Source organism: Ovis canadensis, chromosome 7 (assembly GCF_042477335.2).
Source record: "Ovis canadensis isolate MfBH-ARS-UI-01 breed Bighorn chromosome 7, ARS-UI_OviCan_v2, whole genome shotgun sequence".
Lineage (NCBI taxonomy): Eukaryota > Metazoa > Chordata > Mammalia > Artiodactyla > Bovidae > Ovis > Ovis canadensis.
This window is the reverse complement of record NC_091251.1, coordinates 60,135,270-60,157,278: the sequence shown is the minus strand read 5'-3', so window position 1 is coordinate 60,157,278 and position 22,009 is coordinate 60,135,270. Positions and strand designations below refer to the sequence as shown.

The 22,009-nt window shown below is 37.9% G+C and overlaps 1 protein-coding gene across 6 annotated transcripts in view; it reads right to left on the bottom strand.

The window, feature by feature from the left end:
• The window catches only part of ICE2 (interactor of little elongation complex ELL subunit 2), a 65,713-nt gene extending 44,883 nt beyond the window's left edge, over positions 1 to 20,830 (bottom strand). Inside the window, exons 1-5 of one of the 6 annotated variants that reach the window (XM_069596325.1) lie at positions 20,688 to 20,830; positions 19,637 to 19,768; positions 16,610 to 16,714; positions 10,794 to 11,055; positions 9,762 to 9,881 (exon numbers count right to left, since the gene is read on the bottom strand). In XM_069596325.1, coding sequence (XP_069452426.1) covers positions 9,762 to 9,881; positions 10,794 to 11,055; positions 16,610 to 16,714; positions 19,637 to 19,677 — 528 coding nt within the window. In that variant the 5' untranslated portion in view covers positions 19,678 to 19,768; positions 20,688 to 20,830. Of the gene's footprint in view, positions 1 to 9,761; positions 9,882 to 10,793; positions 11,056 to 16,609; positions 16,715 to 19,636; positions 19,769 to 20,427 lie in introns of all 6 variants that reach the window. The other 5 variants (XM_069596329.1, XM_069596326.1, XM_069596330.1 and 2 more) reach the window with 5 other exon arrangements.
• Between the last annotated feature and the right edge of the window lie 1,179 nt (positions 20,831 to 22,009).

The window sequence follows — 22,009 nt, the reverse complement described above, 5'->3', positions numbered from 1 at the left end:
CAAACTCAGATCTGCATAATATCTTTGCTCCTCATTTATAATATTAGTCAATTTTCACCTCTAACATTCCTGTCCTAAAGTAGTCATTACAAAAATTTGAACATGCAAAAGAAAGCAATATATAAGAACTATGTGACATACAGACTGTCCTGATTAGATATTTATCTGAACATCTTTCTGGGTAAAACTCTGTTGAGTGTCACAGTGCTCTTTAAGTAAGTTTACTTAGTAATCAGGGCAAGAGAAAAATTCAGTATAAATCTATGACAGTTTTATACCTATTCTCAGGGGCTGGAATCAAGATTGCTGGGAGAAATATAAATAACCTCAGATATGCAGATGACACCATGATTATGGCAGAAAGTGAAGAAGAACTAAAGAGCCTCTTGATGAAAGTGAAAGAGGAGCCTGAAAAAGTTGGCTTAAAGCTCAATATTCAGAAAAGTAAGATCATGGCATCCGGTCCCATCACTTCATGGGAAATAGATGGGGAAACAGTGGAAACAGTGGCTGACTTTATTTTTCTGGGCTCCAAAAATCACTGCAGATGGTGACTGCAGCCATGAAATTAAAAGGAAGGAAAGTTACTCTTTGGAAGGAAAGTTATGACCAACCTAGACAGCATGTTAAAAAGCAAAGACATTACTTTGTCAACAAAGGTCCCTCTAGTCAAGTCTATGGTTTTCCAGTGGTTGTGTATGGATGTGAGAGTTGGACTATAAAGAAAGCTGAGCGCAGAAGAATGGATGCTTTTGAACTGTGGTGTTGGAGAAGACTCTTGAGAGTCACTTCAACTACAAGGAGATCCAACCAGTCCATCCTAAAGGAGATCAGTCCTGGGTATTCATTGGAAGGACTGATGTTGAAGCTGAAACTCCAATACTTTGGCCACCTGATATGAAGAGCTGACTCATTTGAAAAGACCCTGATGCTGGGAAAGATTGAGAGCAGGAGGAGAAGGGGATGACAGAGGATGAGATGGTTGGATGGCATCACCAACTCAATGGACATGAGTTTGGGTGGACTCCAGGAGTTGGTGATGGACAGGCAGGCCTGGTGTGCTGAGGTTAACGGGGTCGCAAAGAGTCGGACAGGGCTGAGCGACTGAAGTGAACAGGTATATTATACGGTATTATCTATTTCTGCTTTATTGACTATGCCAAAGCCTCTGACTGTGTGGATCACAATAAACTGTGGAAAATTCTGAAAGAGATGGGAATACCAGACCACCAAACATGCCTCTTGAGAAATCTGTATGCAGGTCAGGAAGCAACAGTTAGAACTGGACATGGAACAACAGACTGGTTCCAAATAGGAAAAGGAGTACGTCAAGGCTGTATACTGTCACTCTGCTTATTTAACTTATATGCAGAGTACATCATGAGAAATGCTGGGCTGGAAGAAACACAAGCTGGAATCAAGACTGCTGGGAGAAATATCAATAACCTCAGATATGCAGATGACACCACCCTTATGGCAGAGAGTGAAGAGGAGCTAAAAAGCCTCTTGATGAAACTGAAAGAGGAGAGTGAAAAAGTTGGCTTAAAGTTCAACATTCAGAAAACGAAGATCATGGCATCCGGTCCCATCACTTCATGGGAAATAGATGGGGAAAAAGTGGAAGCAGTGCCAGACTTTATTTTTGGGGGCTCCGAAATCACTGCAGATGGTGACTGCAGCCATGAAATTAAAGGACGCTTACTCCTTGGAAGAAAAGTTATGACCAACATAGATAGTATATTCAAAAGCAGAGACATTACTTTGCCGACTAAGGTTCGTCTAGTCAAGGCTATGGTTTTTCCTGTGGTCATGTATGGATGTGAGAGTTGGACTGTGAAGAAGGCTGAGCGCCGAAGAATCGATGCTTTTGAACTGTGGTGTTGGAGAAGACTCTTGAGAGTCCCTTGGACGGCAAGGAGATCCAACCAGTCCATTCTGAAGGAGATCAGCCCTGGGTGTTCTTTGGAAGGAATGTTGCTAAAGCTGAAGCTCCAGTACTTTGGCCACCTCATGCAAAGAGTTGACTCATTGGAAAAGATTCTGATGCTGGGAGGGATTGGGGGCAGGAGGAGAAGGGGACGACAGAGGATGAGATGGCTGGATGGCATCACAGACTCGATGGACGTGAGTCTGAGTGAACTCCGGGAGATGGTGATGGACAGGAAGGCTTGGCACGCTGCGATTCATGGGGTCGCAGAGTCGGACACGACTGAGCAACTGAACTGAACTGAACTAAAAGGTATTTCACAGCTGGTAGGTATAAAGTAACTAAAAGATCTTATTTAAAATATTTAATTTAACATTTTTAATTAATATGGACGTGACTGAGCGACTTCACTTTCACGCACTGGAGAAAGAAATGGCAACCCACTCCAGTGTTCTTGCCTGGAGAATCCCAGGGACGGGGGAGCCTCATGGGCTGCCGTCTATGGGGTCGCACAGTCGCACACAACTGAAGCGACTTAGTAGCAGTGGCAGCAGTTGTTTACATTGGAAAAACAAGTAAGAGTGAACAAATGAGGTTAAGAGACTGCATTTTCATCACATGTATGAAATACATTCATATATGTTTCAAGCTTAACATTTAACAGACACTACTTCTGGCAATATACTAAAGTAGTATCTTGAACAGCACTCTTATCCAAATAACTCAGATAGGTTACCTAGCAATGTTATCCAAGTAACATTGCTAGGTTACAACTAGCTACTTTCATGCATTGCTGGGCTTGGTAAAAGCGAGAAGAATCTCCAAGAACCATAACTAAATAAACTGCAAATACCTACAATGAGGAAAAACAGGGAGCAGTGAGCAGTAAGAAACACATGAAGTGGCTCAAGAGCAAATGTCTCAACTAGTTCTAAGATTAGGTTGGGAGCTGAACATCAGAGTGCTACATTTACTGCTTGAGAAGCAGAGATCTTAATAGATACCTGTATACCCACATTCACAGCAGCATTATTCAAAACAGAAGCAAATCAAGTGTCCATCAATGGGTGAACGGATAAACAAAATGTCCATATACATACAATGGAATATTCAGCCTTAGAAAGGAAGTTCTGCCACACACTACAGCTGGATGAATCTTGAGGACATTATGGTAAGTAAAGTAAGTCAATCACAAAAAGATAAATACTATATGATTCCACTTATATGGGGGTATTTACAGCAGACAAATTTAGAGACAGAAAGTAAATGGTGTGTGATACAATAAGAACTAGTTTGCGTTTGTTCCTTATTCCTGACATAGATCTCCTAAAGCTCTTGGAATCTCCTAAGTGACAAGAATGTCTTCTTTATGCTAATGAGATGACAAAAGGCCCATAGGCAGCTAGTCACAAGTAGCCAATGATATGATCAAGCATATCACTAAGTAATCTCCATAGAAGCCCTCTCAACAATCTCAAGAACGGAATCCAGAGATCTTCTGGGTTGAAGACATGGAGGTCTGGGAGGGTAGTGTGCTTGGAAAGCGCATGGAAGCTCCGTGCCTCTTCCCTCACAACTTGCGCTATGCACCTTTCTCTTCCATTTGGCTGTTCCTCAGTTGTATTCTTTATATTAAACTGGAAATAGCGGGTAAAATACTTCCCTGTGTTCTCCAAGCCATTCTACCCAATTATTGAACTCAAGGCAGGGGTGAGTCATGGAAACTCTGGGCTCAGTGTCTCAAGAGTTAGAAAATCGATTGGTATGAGGGAAAAATCCCACAAAAATGGTTTCGAAAGTGTTGTGAATAGAAACAGAGACAGGGATAGTCTCAGTTTTACAGGATGAAAAGAGTTCTGGAGATTGGCCATACAAAAATATGAATGTAGTTGATACTATAGAACTGCACATTTAAAAAATGATTAAGCCAGTAAATTTAATGTTATATGTATTTTACCATAATTAAAATGAATTTTTTAAAAAGGTAAGGAAATTCTGACACAAGCTACAACATGGTTGAATTCTGAAGACATTATGCTAAGTAAAATAAACCAATCTCCAAAGGACAAACACTGTAACGACTCCACTTATATAAGGAATCTAGTGAAGTTAAAATCATAGAAATAAAAAGTAGAATGGTGGTTGTAAGGGACTGGGTGGAGGGCAAATGATGAGTTAGTTAATGAATATAGTTTCAGTTTGAGAAGACGGAATAGTTTGGGAATGAATAATGAAAATCTATTCACAACAGTGTTCAAGTATTTAATGCTACTGAACGATCCTTAAAAATGGTTAAAATGGTAAATTCTGTTATATATTTTACCACACCAAAAAAAGAGAAATATAAGACAGACTGAAACCTAGTAAGTTTGGGAATCCCAAAAAAAGACTTGAGAAAATGAAAAAGAAGCAATTAATTGAAAATGGCTGAGGGAGGTGGGAGGGGGGTTCAGGATGGGGAACACGTGTACACCCATGGTGGATCCATGTTGATGTATGGCAAAACCAATACAACATTGTAAAGTAAAAAAGAAGAAAAGAAAATGGCTGAGAATTTTAAAGAATTGATTATGAATTTAAATATACAGATAAAGAGACACAATGAACCAAGTAGGATTTTCTTTTTATAAAGTACATTGTAATAACACTGTAATATATCAAAAATAAAGAGCAATCAGAAAGAAAAGATTCCCTAAAAGAAACTGACAATTAAACATTTTTCAATAATAATACATGAGCCAGAAACAGAATTATATATCATCAAACACTGAGAAATAAAACAAACTGTCAACTTAGAACCATGTATGGACTAAAGCTATCTTATTAAAATGAGAACAAAGTAAAAATATTTCCAGGTAAACAAAAAAGATCATTCACTACCAGGAGATTTTCATGAAAGCAACATCTAGAACATAAAGCATTTTAGGAATAATGAAGAGGATCTCAGAAAGTATATTTGAAAAGTAAGAGATGGAAAGGCAAAAAAAGGTCCTAATTTGTAGCTAAATGAAGATAAATATTGCCCATATAAAATAATAATGCAGGTTGGTTTAAGAAAGAGACAGGATTATCATATGACCCTACAATCACATTCCTGGGCATATATCCAGAGAAAATACACTGTTTGAAAGGGATAGGGGACAGCTAGGTAGTTTGGTGTGGTCATGTACACACTGATATATTTAAAATGGATAACCAACAAGAACATGCACATGGAACTCTGCTCAATGTTAGGTGGCAGCCTGGATGAGAGAGGAGTTTTGGGGAGAATGGATACATGTACATGTATGGCCAAGTCCCTTTGCTGTTCGCCTGAGACTATCACAACATTGTTAATCGGCTATAAACCAATACAAAATAAAAAGCTTTAAAAACTTTTATTTATTTGGCTGTGCTGGGTCTTAGTTGTGGCATGGGGGATACAGTTCCCTCATTAGGGATTGAACCCAGGCCCCCTGAATTGGGAGCATGGAGTCTTAGCCAGTGGACCACCACATAAGTCCATTTTTCTCTTTAAAATATACTTTTTCTAGCTCCATAAACTGAAATGTTCTCAGAAACACTGATCAACCTAGGTGCAGTGAGCATCCCCAGTGCCCAGACTGCAGTCTTGAAATACCACTAGAAACTAAGGCTCTAGGAGATTCTTGATTCCAGGGCTCGGTTAGGTATTGTACAAAACAAGCTTCAAAGACTACTAGAATGACTCGAAGCCAGTATGAAGAACCCATCACTGTTCAAAGCTGGTATTATCTGAGTTTCAAAAAGGATAATTGTAGTGGACTAAAACCCATCAAATATACTTATCTTCATGATTCAATAATATTAAAAAAAAACAGTGATCACCATTGTAAAGTAAGAAGGGGCCAATTATGTTTTTGAAAACTGATAATCTGGCATTTTTTCTGCTACAAGGGAAGCCAAACAGTAGATGAGGAAAAATATCTTTATAAAATTATTCCAACTAATGAATAAAAATAAATGATGCAAATAGAATCTTATAATTTTGCAGACCAAGTGAGTCAATGAATCCAAGCATTAAACATCAATAGCCCCTAACATCTCAAAATCAGACATGTGTCACCTGATTAAAGAATACACCACCATCTATATGTTCAATCCCTTTGGCAAGACTATAATTCTGATCAAGTTGTGGATCCAGTCGACAATTTCTAAGAACTATAGAGCAACGAGAAACATGTTGAGGATTATTATGAATATGTAATTATAGAAATCTAGACTGTAGGAAAGTCTATAGGTCAAATGCCCCAGGTTCTTGATAAGATAGTTAAACGGAAAAAAAAATATGGGAAGTAACTTGTAGATTAAAAGAAACTGTTTTATCAGGTAAAGGGAAAAATTTCCAATGTATACAGTAGTTTCCTTTATCCAGGGGGGATATACTCTAAGATCCTCAGTGGATGTCCGAAATCATGGGTAAAACCAAATATCATTTCCTACCCATATATATCTACGATAAATTTAAAAATTAGGCACAGTAAGAGACTAAAAACAATAAAAAGAGAATTATAGTGATATTGTAATAAGTTATGGGCATGTGGCCTCTGCCTTCAAAACATCACAAAACCAAGGTCTCGTCAGTCTTAACTAAGCACCGCAGCTGTAACTTTTGACAGTTTGAGGTGGGGCAACAAAATAAAAATTTCTTTTTCCTTCGTTATAATTTCATGGATAGATTCATTTCTGATGTAAATTTTAGCACCTGCAGCATATGATTTTTGTTCTCTCCTTACTAAGTTCAGAACTTTCACCTTTTTACTTAAAGGAAACACTCTGTGGCTTCTTTATGACATACCCAAATTGCCAGCGTCACTACACTGGCACTACTGGGCTATTATCAAGCAAAGTAAGGGTGACTTGAACACAAGCACTGTGTTACCTCAACGGTCACCTGATAATCGAGGTGGTTACTAAGAGACTCATGGGTGGGAGATGCTAGACAAAAGGACGATTTGCATTCCAGGTGGGCTGAAGCAGGATGCTGAGAGTTCATCATGCTACTCAAAATGATATGTGATGAATTATTTCTGCAATTTTCCATTCATGGATAACTCAAACTGAGGAAAGTGAAACTGCATTGAAGGAGGGACTACTATCAGTTCAGTTGCTCAGTCGTGTCCAACTCTTTGCGACTCCATGAATCGCAGCACGCCAGGCCTTCCTGTCCATCATCAACTCCTGGAGTTCACTCAGACTCATGTCCATTGAGTCAGTGATGCCATCCAGCCATCTCATCCTCTGTCATCCCCTCCTCCTCCTGCCCCCAATCCTTCCCAGCATCAGAGTCTTTTCCAAAGAGTCAACTCTTTGCATGAGGTGGCCAAAGTACTGGAGTTTCAGCTTCAGCATCATTCCTTCCAAAGAAATCCCAGGGCTGATCTCCTTCAGAATGGACTGGTTGGATCTCCTTGCAGTCCAAGGGACTCTCAAGAGTCTTCTCCAGCACCACAGTTTAAAAGCATCAATACTTCGGCGCTCAGCTTTCTTCACATACAAGCCATAAAACTTTTGTATTTAGAATATTCAAAAAACTCCCACAAATTAGTAACAAAAAGGGAAAATACTATAGAATAAAGGGAAAAACCTGAACAATCAACTCACAAGAAATGACCAAAAGACACGTGAAAAGATATACAGTCTTTTGTACAGAGCACCCTATCCTCTAGCTTGATTAAAACTAACATGACTAATATCAATTTGTTGAAAATATGGAGTAAAAACTTCTCAAAATCTGATGGGTAGAATGTCGAGTGGCATAACCAGTTTGGAAAACAGTCTAACATCATCTACTGAAGTTGAAGAGGTGCCTATTCTATACCCACAATTTCATTCCTAATCATATATCCAGTAGAAATGTGTGCACATGTGCACGAAGAGACATGTATGACAATTTTCACAGGGGCACTGCCTTGAATAGCTCAAATCTAGAAACAGTCCCAATTTTTAAAAATTTATTTTTTAATTGAAGGATAATTGCTTTACAGAATTTTGTTGTTTTCTGGAAAACCTCAACATGAATCAGCCATAGGTATGCATATATCCCCTGTCTTTTGAGCCTCCCTCCTATCTCCCTCCCCATCCCTCCCATCTAGGTTGATACAGAGCCCCTGTTTGAGTTTCCTGAGCCATACAGCAAATTCCTATTGGCTATCTATTTTATATACGGTAATGTAAGTTTCCATGTTACTTACTCTTTCCACACATCTCACCCTCTCCTCCCCTCTCCCCAAGTCTGTAACTCTATTCCCTGTACAAACAGCCCAAATTTTGATCAACAGAATAAACTATTTATGTGCATTCGTAAGTGTACAGAAATGAAAATAAATGAAATACAACTACACACATACATATACATAAACTCACTAACATACTATTGAGTAAAGCAAGAATTCTGTTCACATAGTACCAAAGAGGGGACTCTCCAAGTGGTCCACTGGTTAAGAAAACACCTTGCAATGCAGGGTCTGTGAGTTTGATCCCTAGTCAGAGAACTAAGATCCCACAGGCCATGGAGAAACCAAGCTTACACGCCACACTCTGGAACCTACGTGCCACAACTAGAGTCTGTGCCCTGCCATGAAAGATCCCACATGACACAACAGAGGTCCCATGTGCCACAGCTAAGACTCAATGCAGCCAGATAAATAAATACATAAATATTTAAAAATAACAACAATTCACATAAAATTTAAAAACAGACAAAAGAAAGCCTGAAAGACCAAAAAAAAAATTTTTAAGGCGTGGAAATTATCACACCAGTCACTTGGCACAGTGATTATTTCTTCAACAAGGGAAAACATTATTTAGGATGGATACACAGAGGGCTTCCAGGTTAATGGTAATATTTTATTTCTTGACTTGGAAGAGTCACAAAGGTGTTCAATATATAATTATTTGTTGGAAAGCTATATATATTTGTCCTAAATACTTTTCCATAGGTACATTTCATAGCATAAAATTAAAATTTGAAAACAATAAAAAATTAGTTAAATATCGGTGAGTCTTTGGGGTGAGATACAAAACGTAACAAGACAATGTGCTGCCAAGTCAATCTGGATAAAAAGACTTAAAGCTGATTGCTAGCTCTCAAATAATGTCCTTTGTTAATAAACATGTTTATTTTATAAAAGTGGTAAAAAAAAAAACCCTTAAAATCTACATCTTAACCATTTTTAAGTGTAGAGTTCAATACTACTAAGTGTATCAAATTGATTTGTACAGAGACTAGTTTTAAAGGCTTAAAAATAATTCAGAATGGGGTTGATATTTCTAGATGGATGCTACAACTCTAAATTTTTACTATGTCCACAAATGATGGGAGGTTGCAAGGCAGAGCGATTTACATGCTTTTTTTTTTTTGCTAATATATCTGAATAATTTAAATATAATAATAAAATTATCTGATGAAATTTATCATCTGGTGGCTGTTTACCATGAGGATAGTGAACACAAATTTATGACTCAGTTCTAAAGGATCATTCAGATTTTTAAGGACTAAGATAACTCCTTAAACCCCATTCTCTCATAAGGCAAATCAGTTCATCACATCAAATCATCTATACGAGTAAAATACAACTCAAATACAGTAGCTAGATCATTAAAAGAAAATATATGAATATGCTGTAGTGTCTGATTTTGAGATGTTATTATTTCTAGTATTTCCATCACTTAAATACATGATGAATAAAAGACCTATATACAATTTGGTCTCTGATTTGACAACATTAATATATACTTTTGGAAAATCATCACACATTTTAAAATTCTGCTTGCCTATCACTTGGCAGCTTAAATAAATGTGATTTTTCTTTACCTCTGTGAAGAGATGAGCATTGTCAGAAAGCATATTATAATCCTGGGCACATTTCTTAGCAGAATTCTGCAAAAATTTTAGGAATTCTGTAACTTCTTCATTCACATGTTTTTTCATTTCCTGATTTTGAAAAAAAAAAAAAATAGACACAGCTTGGAATAAGACACCTGGTTAAAAACAATCACTTCTCAATCACTGCATTAATAATTTGAACTTAAATTATCATATCCAGAGCAGAAATCACAAAACAGTTAACTGTGCAAAAAGAGAAAAGCTTATGACTAACACTACTATCAGAAATCAATATATTAATTTAATAAAATGTTCTGAATTAACATAAAAAGGAACAAACACTCAAATGATAAAATAAGTACACATATGAATAGGCAAGTTACAAAACAAGAATTAGAAATGGCTTATAAACACATGCAAAGTGTTTATTTTCATTAGTAACCATTATGCTATAAAGCAAGAGATTGCTATTTTTCCCCCATATGTTCAGTATTAGTGAAGATATTCTGGAAAAACCTTTGTACAATAGTGGTACATACAAATCGGTTTAAAATTACTGCAGAACGATTTGCTCATGTATAACTGCAGCTCAAAGCCTTAAGAACATGTACAGTTTTTCATCTGGTAATTGTATTTCTAAGAATTTATCTCAAGGAAATGATCACAGATATGAACAATGAGTTTGCAACAGTGATGGTCAACACAGCAACACATAACTGAGAATTCGGAAACTACTTAACTAAAGTAATAATTACACAAAAATTTTAAAGTGATTCAAGGTAAAGTTCTACTACTAGTACTTAACGTGAACTAGGGTGAAATATACTCGGAACTAGAACAAAATGCCTTAACTATAATAGAATAAAGAACAGAATTAAATAATTAATATTCTGTCAATTAAATTCCTTTTATTTTAAATTTTTATTAATAATATTTATTGTACCTAAAAAGAAAAGCAAATTTAAAATACTTCCTAGCTTTTAAATATTTTTTATGGAAGTTGAAGAACAGAATACATACCAAGTACTGCAAGTAGTCATTTTTATTTATTCCAACAGTTTTGGAATTTGCAGGGACTTTTGCATATTTAACCAATAAATCCACATAATTTCTCTGTTCTCTCTGTGAGAAACGAGAGAAACGAGGATAAGGAACTCTTGGTTTTGGAAGAAGAACCATTCCAACTGTGGTTTTAACTTTTTCCTTTGCTTGAGCTGCTGAATTAACTGTCGGCTCATTTTCTACAGAACCTGCTGAGGCATTCAAACTTTCTCCTATACGTCTGGAAAAAAAAAAATACAGATAACAAATATGTGCTTTTCACAAGAAGATTACTATCATGAAATTTCATGATTGTCAATCACCATGGAGAATATAGAGTGATTAACAGACTAAATTCTGAATTATTCTCTAACTCTGCCACCTGCATTTTGATATTTAGTCATTTAGTATGAATTAAGTATTCTGTAGGATAGGATCATATCACAAGTCTACCTTCAATTATCTGATGGAGAGGAAGAGGCATATCCTTAAACAAGTTATTCAGTTTGGAAGTTTCTCCCCTTTATTGAAGAGGGGTTAATCACTCCTGCCAATTATATATGCAGGTATTTTGGATTTACATTTTATTACAATGTAAGTTGCTTTTTAGTACTTAAAATCTTCAATAAGATTTATCAGTTAACGTAGTGAACAAAAGCCACAAGGAACAGGATAGGATGAGGTCACAATCTTGCAATTCACAAATTCATTGAGATTCTAAATTTTCTGGTTTCCTCTGCATTTATTATCTCAACAATTAAAAAGAAAGTCTGAACACTGTGTGGATATATTCTATGGAAGCAATAGTTGTCTGAAAAAAGTTGTACAATCCTCTATCACTCATGCACATGGCTGAGTCGATTGAAATGTCTTGTATAAATACAGGAAATCTTGGCATATCTATAGTGAAAGGCACTAAAGAAAAAATAGTGAGTAGCTAGAGAACCTGTTACCATATTTATTTCCAAAACGCTACCCCCAATTTAAAAAAAAAATCATCTTATTAACCCAGTTAAGGTACATGAACACAAATTTCTTACCTGGTACATATTCTGTCTCTGTTACGGCTATTCAGTGTTATAATCTACATTTTTCATAGGAGTCTTAAATTACACACACAAAACTACATTGTCTTAGCCTCTGCAACTTTAATTTCCACCACAGTAATTGTACCCTATGATTTGGTTCCAAACTAAACAACAATAACCAAAAGGAAGGGAAAGTAATGAAAGAATGAATGTCTGCTGATTCATTCTTCATTCCTCCATTCATTAGTATTTGAGTGACTACCACATGCCAGCCCTATGCTGGGTAGTAGACATACAACCAACACTAAGCACGATAAGTCTCTACTCTCTAGTATTTTATAATCAAGTGGGTAAGGCAAACGAATGGGGAAGAAACAGAAGTAAATATGTATATCAATACAATGTGACTATGGAGACCTCGGGTTTCCAAACTGAACATATTGTCTAGGTGACTGGGGAGAATCCTAAGGATATGGAAACCAGGGATTAAGAGGAAGAAAGGGGAGGGGAAAGAAATATCCAGAGCAATGATTCTCAATCTAACAGTATTAACCCTCAGAGCCTTCTGGAATCCTGTGCATATATCTGGGTTGTCCCAAAATAGAAGAATAGAAGGCATTTAGAGGTCAGGAATGCTAGATTTTTATGTGTGGTAGTGTCCTGCCCAACATTCAGAGGTCATTTCAAACTTTCCCTTCTCATATACAAATAACTGTGGTCTGTTATTATTACTGTATTATTATTTATCCGGCAATAAATTTTACTCTTATTTTTATGATTTTTTGGGGACATAGTTTATCTTAAATCCAATTTTATTCACGTTAGCTGGTACATCTGACTGCTTCATTAAATCTTCTAATGCAGTAGCATCTACTATAGCACATGATAAAAATGATTTTCCTTTTATTTCACATTTATATAAAGCATTATTTTAAAGTATTATGTCTGTGGCTACTAATATCTATGAATTCCAACTCATAGCAAAGAGGCGTCTTATTTCTTATTAACATTTGTCATGCAAAGTAGGAGAATTTCAGCCTCGTAAGTCTGAGAATTACCAATATCTGTGTCTGGATGAAGGGTGAGACAAACCCCATCTAAAACTACCACTAACGTGTTTTAGAGCACCCTTAAAATACTAGAATAAATATGGTAAAAATTTCAAAATTCTTAAAAAAAAAAAAGACTTAAGACTCCCCCCAATAAGCAAAATATTCAAGACTACTCTTTTAGAACTAAACTCTGTATAGAAAACTAATCAAGAGAGCAGGTTAGTGAACAGAAAAAGAATATTGCAAATTAAAATAAGGATGCTTAGATTGACTCTGAAAATAATAGAGGTGAAGACATACTTAGCTACTAAAGTTTCTCCAATAACTGTATAAAAAATAAGCATATTTTAGGCTAACAAAATGAATATTAACTGCTGATCTTGGGAAAAATGTATTACAGCAAATTGATTTCTCACTAGAAAATGTCTTGAGAGCTATTCAAACCTAACAGTATTGTGTCCGCAACTCTTAACAATACTGCTTCACAGCTGTCTCTCTGAATATGAGAACATGTCTGTCCTTGTGGCACAAACTGGCAAATTTAATTAAGCTGCTGCAGCAACAAGATGCTGACTCAGATATGCCAGCGTAGGAATGTCAAGAAATTCTAGCAGTTTAAATTGGCTACATTCAGCAAAGAATGAAATGGCAGTACATCAAGATCATTTCTGTGTGCAATGCTGTCAAAATCTTCATCAGGGTGCAAGCCAAAAGCATCCGACAGGGTTTCTCTATCCACATTTACAGCATTATATTTAACTTAAGTTGATAGTTTGAAGTTTTCTTCCTTCATTTTGTCAACTACCCATTCTCCTTTTTTACCTTAAGTTTCTATGGAAAAAAGGCAGAATTCAAAACTTTTTGCTTCCCATGCTTTAAAGTCTCCTGGATTGGGTAGCTTCTTTAAGTAGCATTTGGAAATGGTACCTGTAGCTCCCATCTCAAGTCTACCTGTACCCACTGAATTTGATTTACTTATGTACACTAAACATGTTAAAATTTGTTCCTTTTTTTGTATTTGAAGCTACTTTCCCTTTTGCTGCCTTAAAACTCAGTTACAAATATCTATAACCAGAAACTAATTTTTTTAAAGGCAAATTTTTACCTTTTATTGGAGGGAGAAGGGTTGAATAAAAACCTCATGTTGTTGAAAGTAGCATAAACAGAGGTATCACTATTTTCCCAAGTATGTTATTTACAGAACATAAAAAATTGCAAAATTAGGGCTAATAAATTTACATTCTTTATAGTTTTTTTCATCAAGAAAACTGGTAATTAAATATAGTCTGAAAATTCATTCTTACTATAAGAAAAAGATTTTAGGAGTTAAGTGTACTCAGCTTCCAGTAATATGTCCTCTCCTTTACATATTTCAGACTATAACCCACACTTGGGATATGCTGAGTAGAAACAGATTGACAAAGAATCATAAAATATTTAAGAAGCAGCAGCAGAATGAATAAGACTAATACTGGAAATTTTTAGTCTGGAAAGATGAGCCTGAGATAAAAGTTAATAAAAGTGAGTTTTTTTTTTTTTTTTTTAAGAGTAAAGATATATGTGCACTAAATCTCAGGACATGAGTATTGGTAGGCATTCTTTGATTCAAATCAACAAAGGCAGTTGTCTACCTGGTGATAAGTTTTAGAAGTTAGTTATCTCCAAGAAATGGTACAAGTTAGATAACAGAAATAGCTTCTGAAAAATATTCATAGGTGCACACCGATAAGGAATTTACGGTCTTAACCTTTTGTAGTTGATACTTGCAAAGACAATAATTATGCACTTTGGCAAGAAATGTTGCTCCGGAAACTGCCTCTTCATTTCTGAAAGTGTCTTATTAATACAATTTCTGCTTGCCTTTATTTGAACTTATCTATTTATCTGATGGAATAAAAAAAAGGACTTGTTTAATGTTTTTAATGGCAATCTGGCAATAGCTATAAAAATTAGAATCACACACGCATCTTCCTCTCATAGGAATGTATCCTTACACCAGCATGTATATAAAAAGGATGCTCACTGTTTTGTAACAGTAGAGGAATGAAAACAGCCTAAATGAATATCAGTGGTAGCAATGAATTGATTCCACTAAAATATATCACAGTCACCAGAAAACTAGGAGGAAAATTGGAGAGTGAGATATTGCCATAGAAAACAGCTCATTATCTTTAGAGGAGTAGCTTTAACAATGAGGGCAGGAGACAGATCATAGTGAGATGTTCAGTGAAGGTAAGTGCAACAGGATGTGCAGTTAAGGGAAGGTGTTTCCCCTGCCCCACCCCCCCAATTCTGTTTCTCAAATAGATGCTCCAAATCTGTCTTTTGGCTGAAGCATTTCATCCATTTAAAGTAATTTTTGGTAATGCTATCTTGTTAACTGTTTTCTGTAGGTCTTATAGCCTTTTTGTCCCTCATGTCCTCCCAGCAAGCATATACAAGTACAAAGAAGTCTAAGTACAAACGAGAGAAGAGGTAACAAACTAACTAGGAGGGACTGTGAAATTTAGGGATTGAGACATGACAAACTTGAGCATGCTTAACTACTGATCAAGAGAGAACAAAGAGGGAACAAAGACCTGATGGTCTAGTGGTTAGGACTGAGCTTCCACTGTAGGGGGCATTGGTTTGATCCCTGGTTGAAGAACTAAGATCCTGCAAGTTTGCACCACTTAACCAAAGTGCCTCCCACCCAAAAACAAGAGAAGTGGGAGTAACAGAGGATGCTAATTGACAGGATACTGAAAAAGTGGAAAAGATGGGGTCCCATTCCATGCAGAGAGTGGAAATATGTTTCCTCCATTCCAAAAGGAGTGGAGAAAGATGAAAGCAAACATTGAGTTCTCCTAGGGGAGCTCCAATTCTTCATCTGGCATATTATCATTTCTTTCTAGTAAACTTCATGACTCAGTTTTAAGATTCATCCACAATACAGTAGAAGCAGCCAATCACAAAGGAAAGAAGAGCTGTTATAGGCAGGTAAGCAGTGAGAAGGGGAAATTATTATTGTCACAATATACATTTTCATACCAGAAATTTGGTGGTATGAAATCTATGGCAATTAGGTGGTATCTATTAAAATATGAAGTGTTTATAGTATCCACCCAAATAATTCAATTTCTATAAATTTATCTTATAGAAATAATTACAAGAAATTTATAAATGTTACTGTTTAAAACTGCACAAACATTGTACAATGTAACTAAAAGAATTAAAAGTATCTCTGTAAAGTAATATGCAGCCATAAGAAGACTGAAATAATGTAGGGGCACAAAATACCTAAAGTATTATGTTAAATGAAAAAAACCAAATTGCAAAAGTTTTATAGTGTTTATAGTATTTATAGTGTGATTTCCACCCCCACCCGCCCCTCTTTTTTTGGGCCACATACCGCATAGCTTGTTCCCTGACAAGGGATTGAACCCAAGCCCTCAGCAGTGAAAGCATGGAGTCCTAATCCCTGGATATCCAAGGAATTACCCCCATTTCAATATGCATCTGTTTAATATGCATGTGTAGAGAAAGGTCTTAAAAGATGTTACATATGTACACCAAAGAGTGGTCTTTTGAGGATACTAAGTTCCTCTATTTTCTAATTTTTACATTCCTATAATTCAAATGTTTCATAGTGGATATAGACAGGTAGATATAAAACTTCAAGTATCAGAAAAATATCAAATATGGATATAAATAACCAAATAAATAAGTATATTACCTGCTAGATAAAATACATAGTTCTTTTAAACTTGGAGCCATGGACTGATCTTTATAATTTTCTCGAGAAAAAAACGTCTTAAGACCATTTTTTGGTGAAACATCCCTGAAAAACAAAGTAATTTACTTGGATTTGACAACTGAAATATCAGGCTAGATTAATGAGCAATTACAACTGCAATTTAAAACTACATGTCCCCAACCTCTCCTTTCCCAGAAAATCACCTCTTAATATTTTAACTTGATGCAGCCATGAAATTAAAGGACGCTTACTCCTTGGAAGAAAAGTTATGACCAACATAGATAGTATATTGAAAAGCAGAGATATTACTTTGCTGACTAAGGTCCGTCTGGTCAAGGCTATGGTTTTTCCTGTGGTCATGTATGGATGTGAGAGTTGGACTGTGAAGACAGCTGAGCGCCAAAGAATTGATGCTTTTGAACTGTGGTGTTGGAAAAGACTCTTGAGAGTCCCTTGGACTGCAAGGAGATCCAACCAGTCCATTCTGAAGGAGATCAGCCCTGTGATTTCTTTGGAAGGAATGATGCTAAAGCTGAAACTCCAGTACTTTGGCCACCTCATGCAAAGAGTTGACTCTTTGGAAAAGACTCTGGTGCTGGGAGGGATTGGGGGCAGGAGGAGAAGGGGACGACAGAGGATAAGATGGCTGGATGGCATCACTGACTTGATGGACGTCAGTCTGAGTGAACTCTGGGAGTTGATGATGGACAGGGAGGCCTGGCGTGCTGCGATTCATGGGGTTGCAAAGAGCCGGACATGACTGAGTGACTTAACTGAACCAGATGTGTGAGTTAAGATGTTTTATTTCTTGTATAGTTTTTAAGCTAGGCCCATTCTGAAATTCTCCAATTTCAATAATCAGCCTTGTTTTTTACTTTAGCACTCATCTTAGGCTCTGTGGCATAACACTAAGCTGTTTGATTGCACAAAGAAAATGTTTCTCAACTTATTTTTGCCTCATTAACTATTGTGTTTGGCCAAAGAACACTACAAAGACTGATTATCCAGCTATTTCTGTTTACTTGGCAAATGTGATCAATAGTGTGCCTCTACTAAAACCACCTGTAAGGTCATATATGATTTTCCATATTGTAATTAATTTACAGACTAACATACTGTTGTCAAGGCTTTCCATCTAGTAAGCGTCAAATAAATGCTGGTTGAAGGAAACAATTTAAAAATTAAATACACTGAGACCCATTAATCTAGGGAGGCCAAAAATTAGTAGGATTAGTAGAAAATTAGTAGAAAAGGACAGTTCCAAGGTCTATAATGCAATGCAAAGGCAATGCAAAGGCCCTGAACCACATTTGGTTTCACAATGTCACAGTATAGAAGAGCATCTGTGTTGCATTTGAACATATTCTTTATAGCAAGAAACATAAATGAGCATATCTCTAGGAACTTACAACAGAACAATCTGATCAAATAGCACCTGCAGCTGGCCATTCCTAAAATGGGAAATCTAGCATATTTGCACCATATTCATTTTTATTTCTAAAGGTGTTTATCAAAAAAACAATGATTAATGTACAAACAATAAAATGTTAAAATCTTATTTGCTATACACCAGGGTAGTTTCTTATTACTTGCTATGGTACTGTATCTGTGACATCTCATTAAATTCTAAAATTTTGCATAACATACAAAAACAAAGTCACAGGCCCCAGGGATTGTGAGCTCCTTGGAGGAAGGGAGCACTGTTTGCAATAAGCAAGTACTTATTAAGCACATACTGATTTTATTTGATAAATGTGACCTGTTACATTTTGTAAATGGAAGGTATATAGCATGTTACTTAGATGACATTTCTATATTGTAATATGATTGCCAGTGAAGCAATATGAATTATATTACATCATTATACACAATATCATCATCTACATTATACCAGAATACATACTGATTGAATCTTTGAGTCAGGTGCTATCTTAGCTATCTTTGTTGTCTCTTGTAACCTTTATATTCTCCTCTGCTAGCAAACTACTTCACTAGTATAGATGCTCAGTTAATGTGTGTTAAATTGACCTAAAGTAGCACATACATTAGATTTCTATTGCCAATATATTACTTAATAGAGTCTTTTATTTGGGATGGTCTCATACACTTCTAAAATAGTCTATGCATTTACATTATCCCTTGATACAGTACTCTTGCCTGGAAAATCCCACAGACAGAGGAGCCTGGAAGGCTGCAGTCCATGGGGTTGCTGAGGGTTGGGCACGACTGAGCGACTTCACTTTCACTTTCCACTTTCCTGCATTGGAGAAGGAGATGGCAACCCACTCCACTGTTCTTGCCTGGAGAATTCCAGGGATGGGGGAGCCTGGTGGGCTGCCCTCTATGGGGTCGCACAGAGTCGGACACAACTGAAGTGACTTGGCAGCAGCAGCAGCAGCAGCATAGATTCCAATATTAAAAAAAAAGCTTGTCAATTCTTAAAGAAGGTCTATTACTTGTACAGATATGGACTAGGTTCTTGAATACAAGAATATTCCAGTATCTCTCCTTCACTAAGACCAACAATAAATACACAATGGACTTATACATACAGACACAATCTAAATGCTGAATTGTCATCACTTTAAGAGACGAAGTACAGTCAAAGATAACTCAAAACTGCTCAGTAGGTGTAGATGAGAATCATAAACTCTTAAGCCACTAAATTTGTCCTCTTGTTTCCTCCAGATCTCTTCAGGCCAGATACCCTGCTTTTCTGATTAGTCACCAGACCCACTTCAATCTCATTCCGTAGGTGCCTAGTCAGTCCCTCAGTTGTGTCTGACTCTTTAAGACCCCCATGGACTGCAGCCTGCCAATCTCCTCTGTCCCTGGAATTTTCCAGGTAAGAATACTGGAGCAAGTTGCTATTTCCTTCTCCAGGGAATCTTCCTGACCCAGGGACTGCACCTGTGTCTCCTGAATTGGTAGCTGAATTCTTTACAGCAGAGCCACCTGGAAAGCCCCTCAATCCACTTTAGGGGATTACAAACAGATGTAACTCACCAGTTCAACCTTGGTTCACCCATGGCCATCATGGAATTCATATTCCTAGATTTCTCCTTCACTCTAGTTCACAATTCTGCTGCCTGGCAGTGCAGGCTCTTAAAGGAAGATTTCTCCAGAATTTGCACTCAACTGAGGAAAAACCAAAGATCAAGAACAGAATTAGGTGATTGGTGGGCCAGATACTGTTAACTCAGATGAGGCAAGAACCTGTTCCTAACACCTACTCTCATCCGACACAGACACTTAAAAAAAAAGAGCAGACAGATGAATATTTCCAAGGTCTTTGAGGAAGAACCGCGAAGCTGACACAGGATCAGTCCTTCTCCATTTAACTTATTCCAGGAACTTCGCGAAAATAAAGACGGAAACAGATTGGCGTTTTCATTGCTTACAGACTAAATCCCATTCGGGCACGGGATGTATGTCTTGACTCAGCCCCCTGCCCCGACTCCCTTACTGCCAAAATAAATCATGCTTCCACCTTCCCAAAGATAATTATGGGGCAAATTCTGGCGAGCGACGAAGGGCAGACGCCCTGGATATCAAAAATCTTTCAAACAGAACCTCACTTTTGCGAAGACTGAGGTCTAGATAACTTAAGTGGCACTTAACGGGATCAAGAAGAGGAATCATTAGCACTACAAATCTGGTCTGAACATCAACACTCCAAGTTCAGTGCATCTCCTGACACCCTGTGCGTACAGATACGAGTTTGTGAGCAACGCAGTCAAACGCTAGAGTCTCTCTCTCAGTAACGGACGGGCCTCACCTGTTCCTACTGAACCCACCTTCCACACTTTTGCCCGGAGAGGGGCTGGGGAGAGAGAGCCGAGGAAGACAGAAGGCAGGCTGAGGGAAAGGGAACCAAAGGAGAAACAAGGTTCCAGGGAGGTAAGAAATCGGCCAGCAAAGCCGGAGAACAGGTCTGCGTTAGCATTAGCTGTGCAGGGTCCCGGACGGCCGATGGGCCGCCATGTTCCCGCCTCCCGACTCTCACGAGCGCGCCCTCCCCACCGCGTCTCCGTCACGAAGCTGCCTTGCCGTCCACCTCGTGGTCCGCGGCGGCTCTGGCCCAGACCGCGACCCCCACGAGACAAAAACACACTCCCCGCCCGTCTCCTTTCTCTCTCGCTCGCGCACCCTAGGAAGGCCGTATTTAAAGGACGCAGCGGCGCCGCCTCGACCCTGCGTGATGGCGTCACCAGTGACGCAGTGGGCGGGGCCCTCTCCAGGTGCCCAGACTGCTGGTAGTCTGCCTTGGAAGCTGAGACAGGATTTGCTGGACACTCGCTTAAGGGGCTGCTGCTACTAAGTCGTTTCAGTCGTGTCCGACTCTGTGCGACCCCATAGACGGCAGCCCACGAGGCTCCTCTGTCCCTGGGATTCTCCAGGCAAGAATACTGGAGTGGGTTGCCATTTCCTTCTCCGGGCTGCATATTGTCCCTAGAAAGTCCTCCACCTTGAGGGTATGGTAAATTGGAAGGAGGACAGGTGACAAGTACAGTACTGGGAATACCCAGACTTTATTGTGACTTTACTCAAGTGTCTTAACTGACTCATCAATAAAATAGAGCTATTGTGAGCACGTGTGTGTGAGCATGGAGTGCCTATTCAATAGTTTTTTGACAGGATTAAATGCATTTTCCTATACTTCGAAAAGCCCTACAACCGTTAAGCTGTCTGTTTCTCTTGACTAGCAGCAACCTTTTACCAAGAAGGTTTGCTTGCTTACATCTCCCTTCCAGAATATCACATGTGTACTGACCTGTCCCCTTACCTCTTTGGTTCCTTGGAGCTAAGAGGCAGTCTCCTGGATTATACTCTTCAGTAAGTCCCTAAATAAAATTGAAGCTCACGCTCTCATGTTGTTTATTTCAGTGGCGTGTGTGCGTGCGTGCGTGCGCACGCACACACACACGCACACACACACACGCACGCACATTATAGATACTATGGGAACCCAATGAGGGAACTCATTCTGACTGAGACAATTTAGAGACTACTTCAGAGAAGTTTCATTTAGCTGGGTCTTGAAGGACTACTAGGAGTTCACTGGATAAAGGGGCTGTGGTTTGGTGGGAAGAGCACAGAAGTATGAAACAGTGTTGCATGTTGTGGGGAGGAGAACAGCTACTGGATCACTGTGTTGGGGAAGTGAAGGCAATTAGACCGGGAAAAGGGAGGGGCCTAAGAGGGTCTTTATGCCATGCCAAAGAATTCTTTGAGTTATAGCGAAAACACGGTGTGTGTGTGTGTGTGTGTGTGTAAAATAGTTTTTAATTGAGGTGTAATCCATGTTCCATAAAATTTACTTCAGTTATTCACTGATTTTTAGTTAAGTGCACAGCTATGCAACTATCAACACTACCA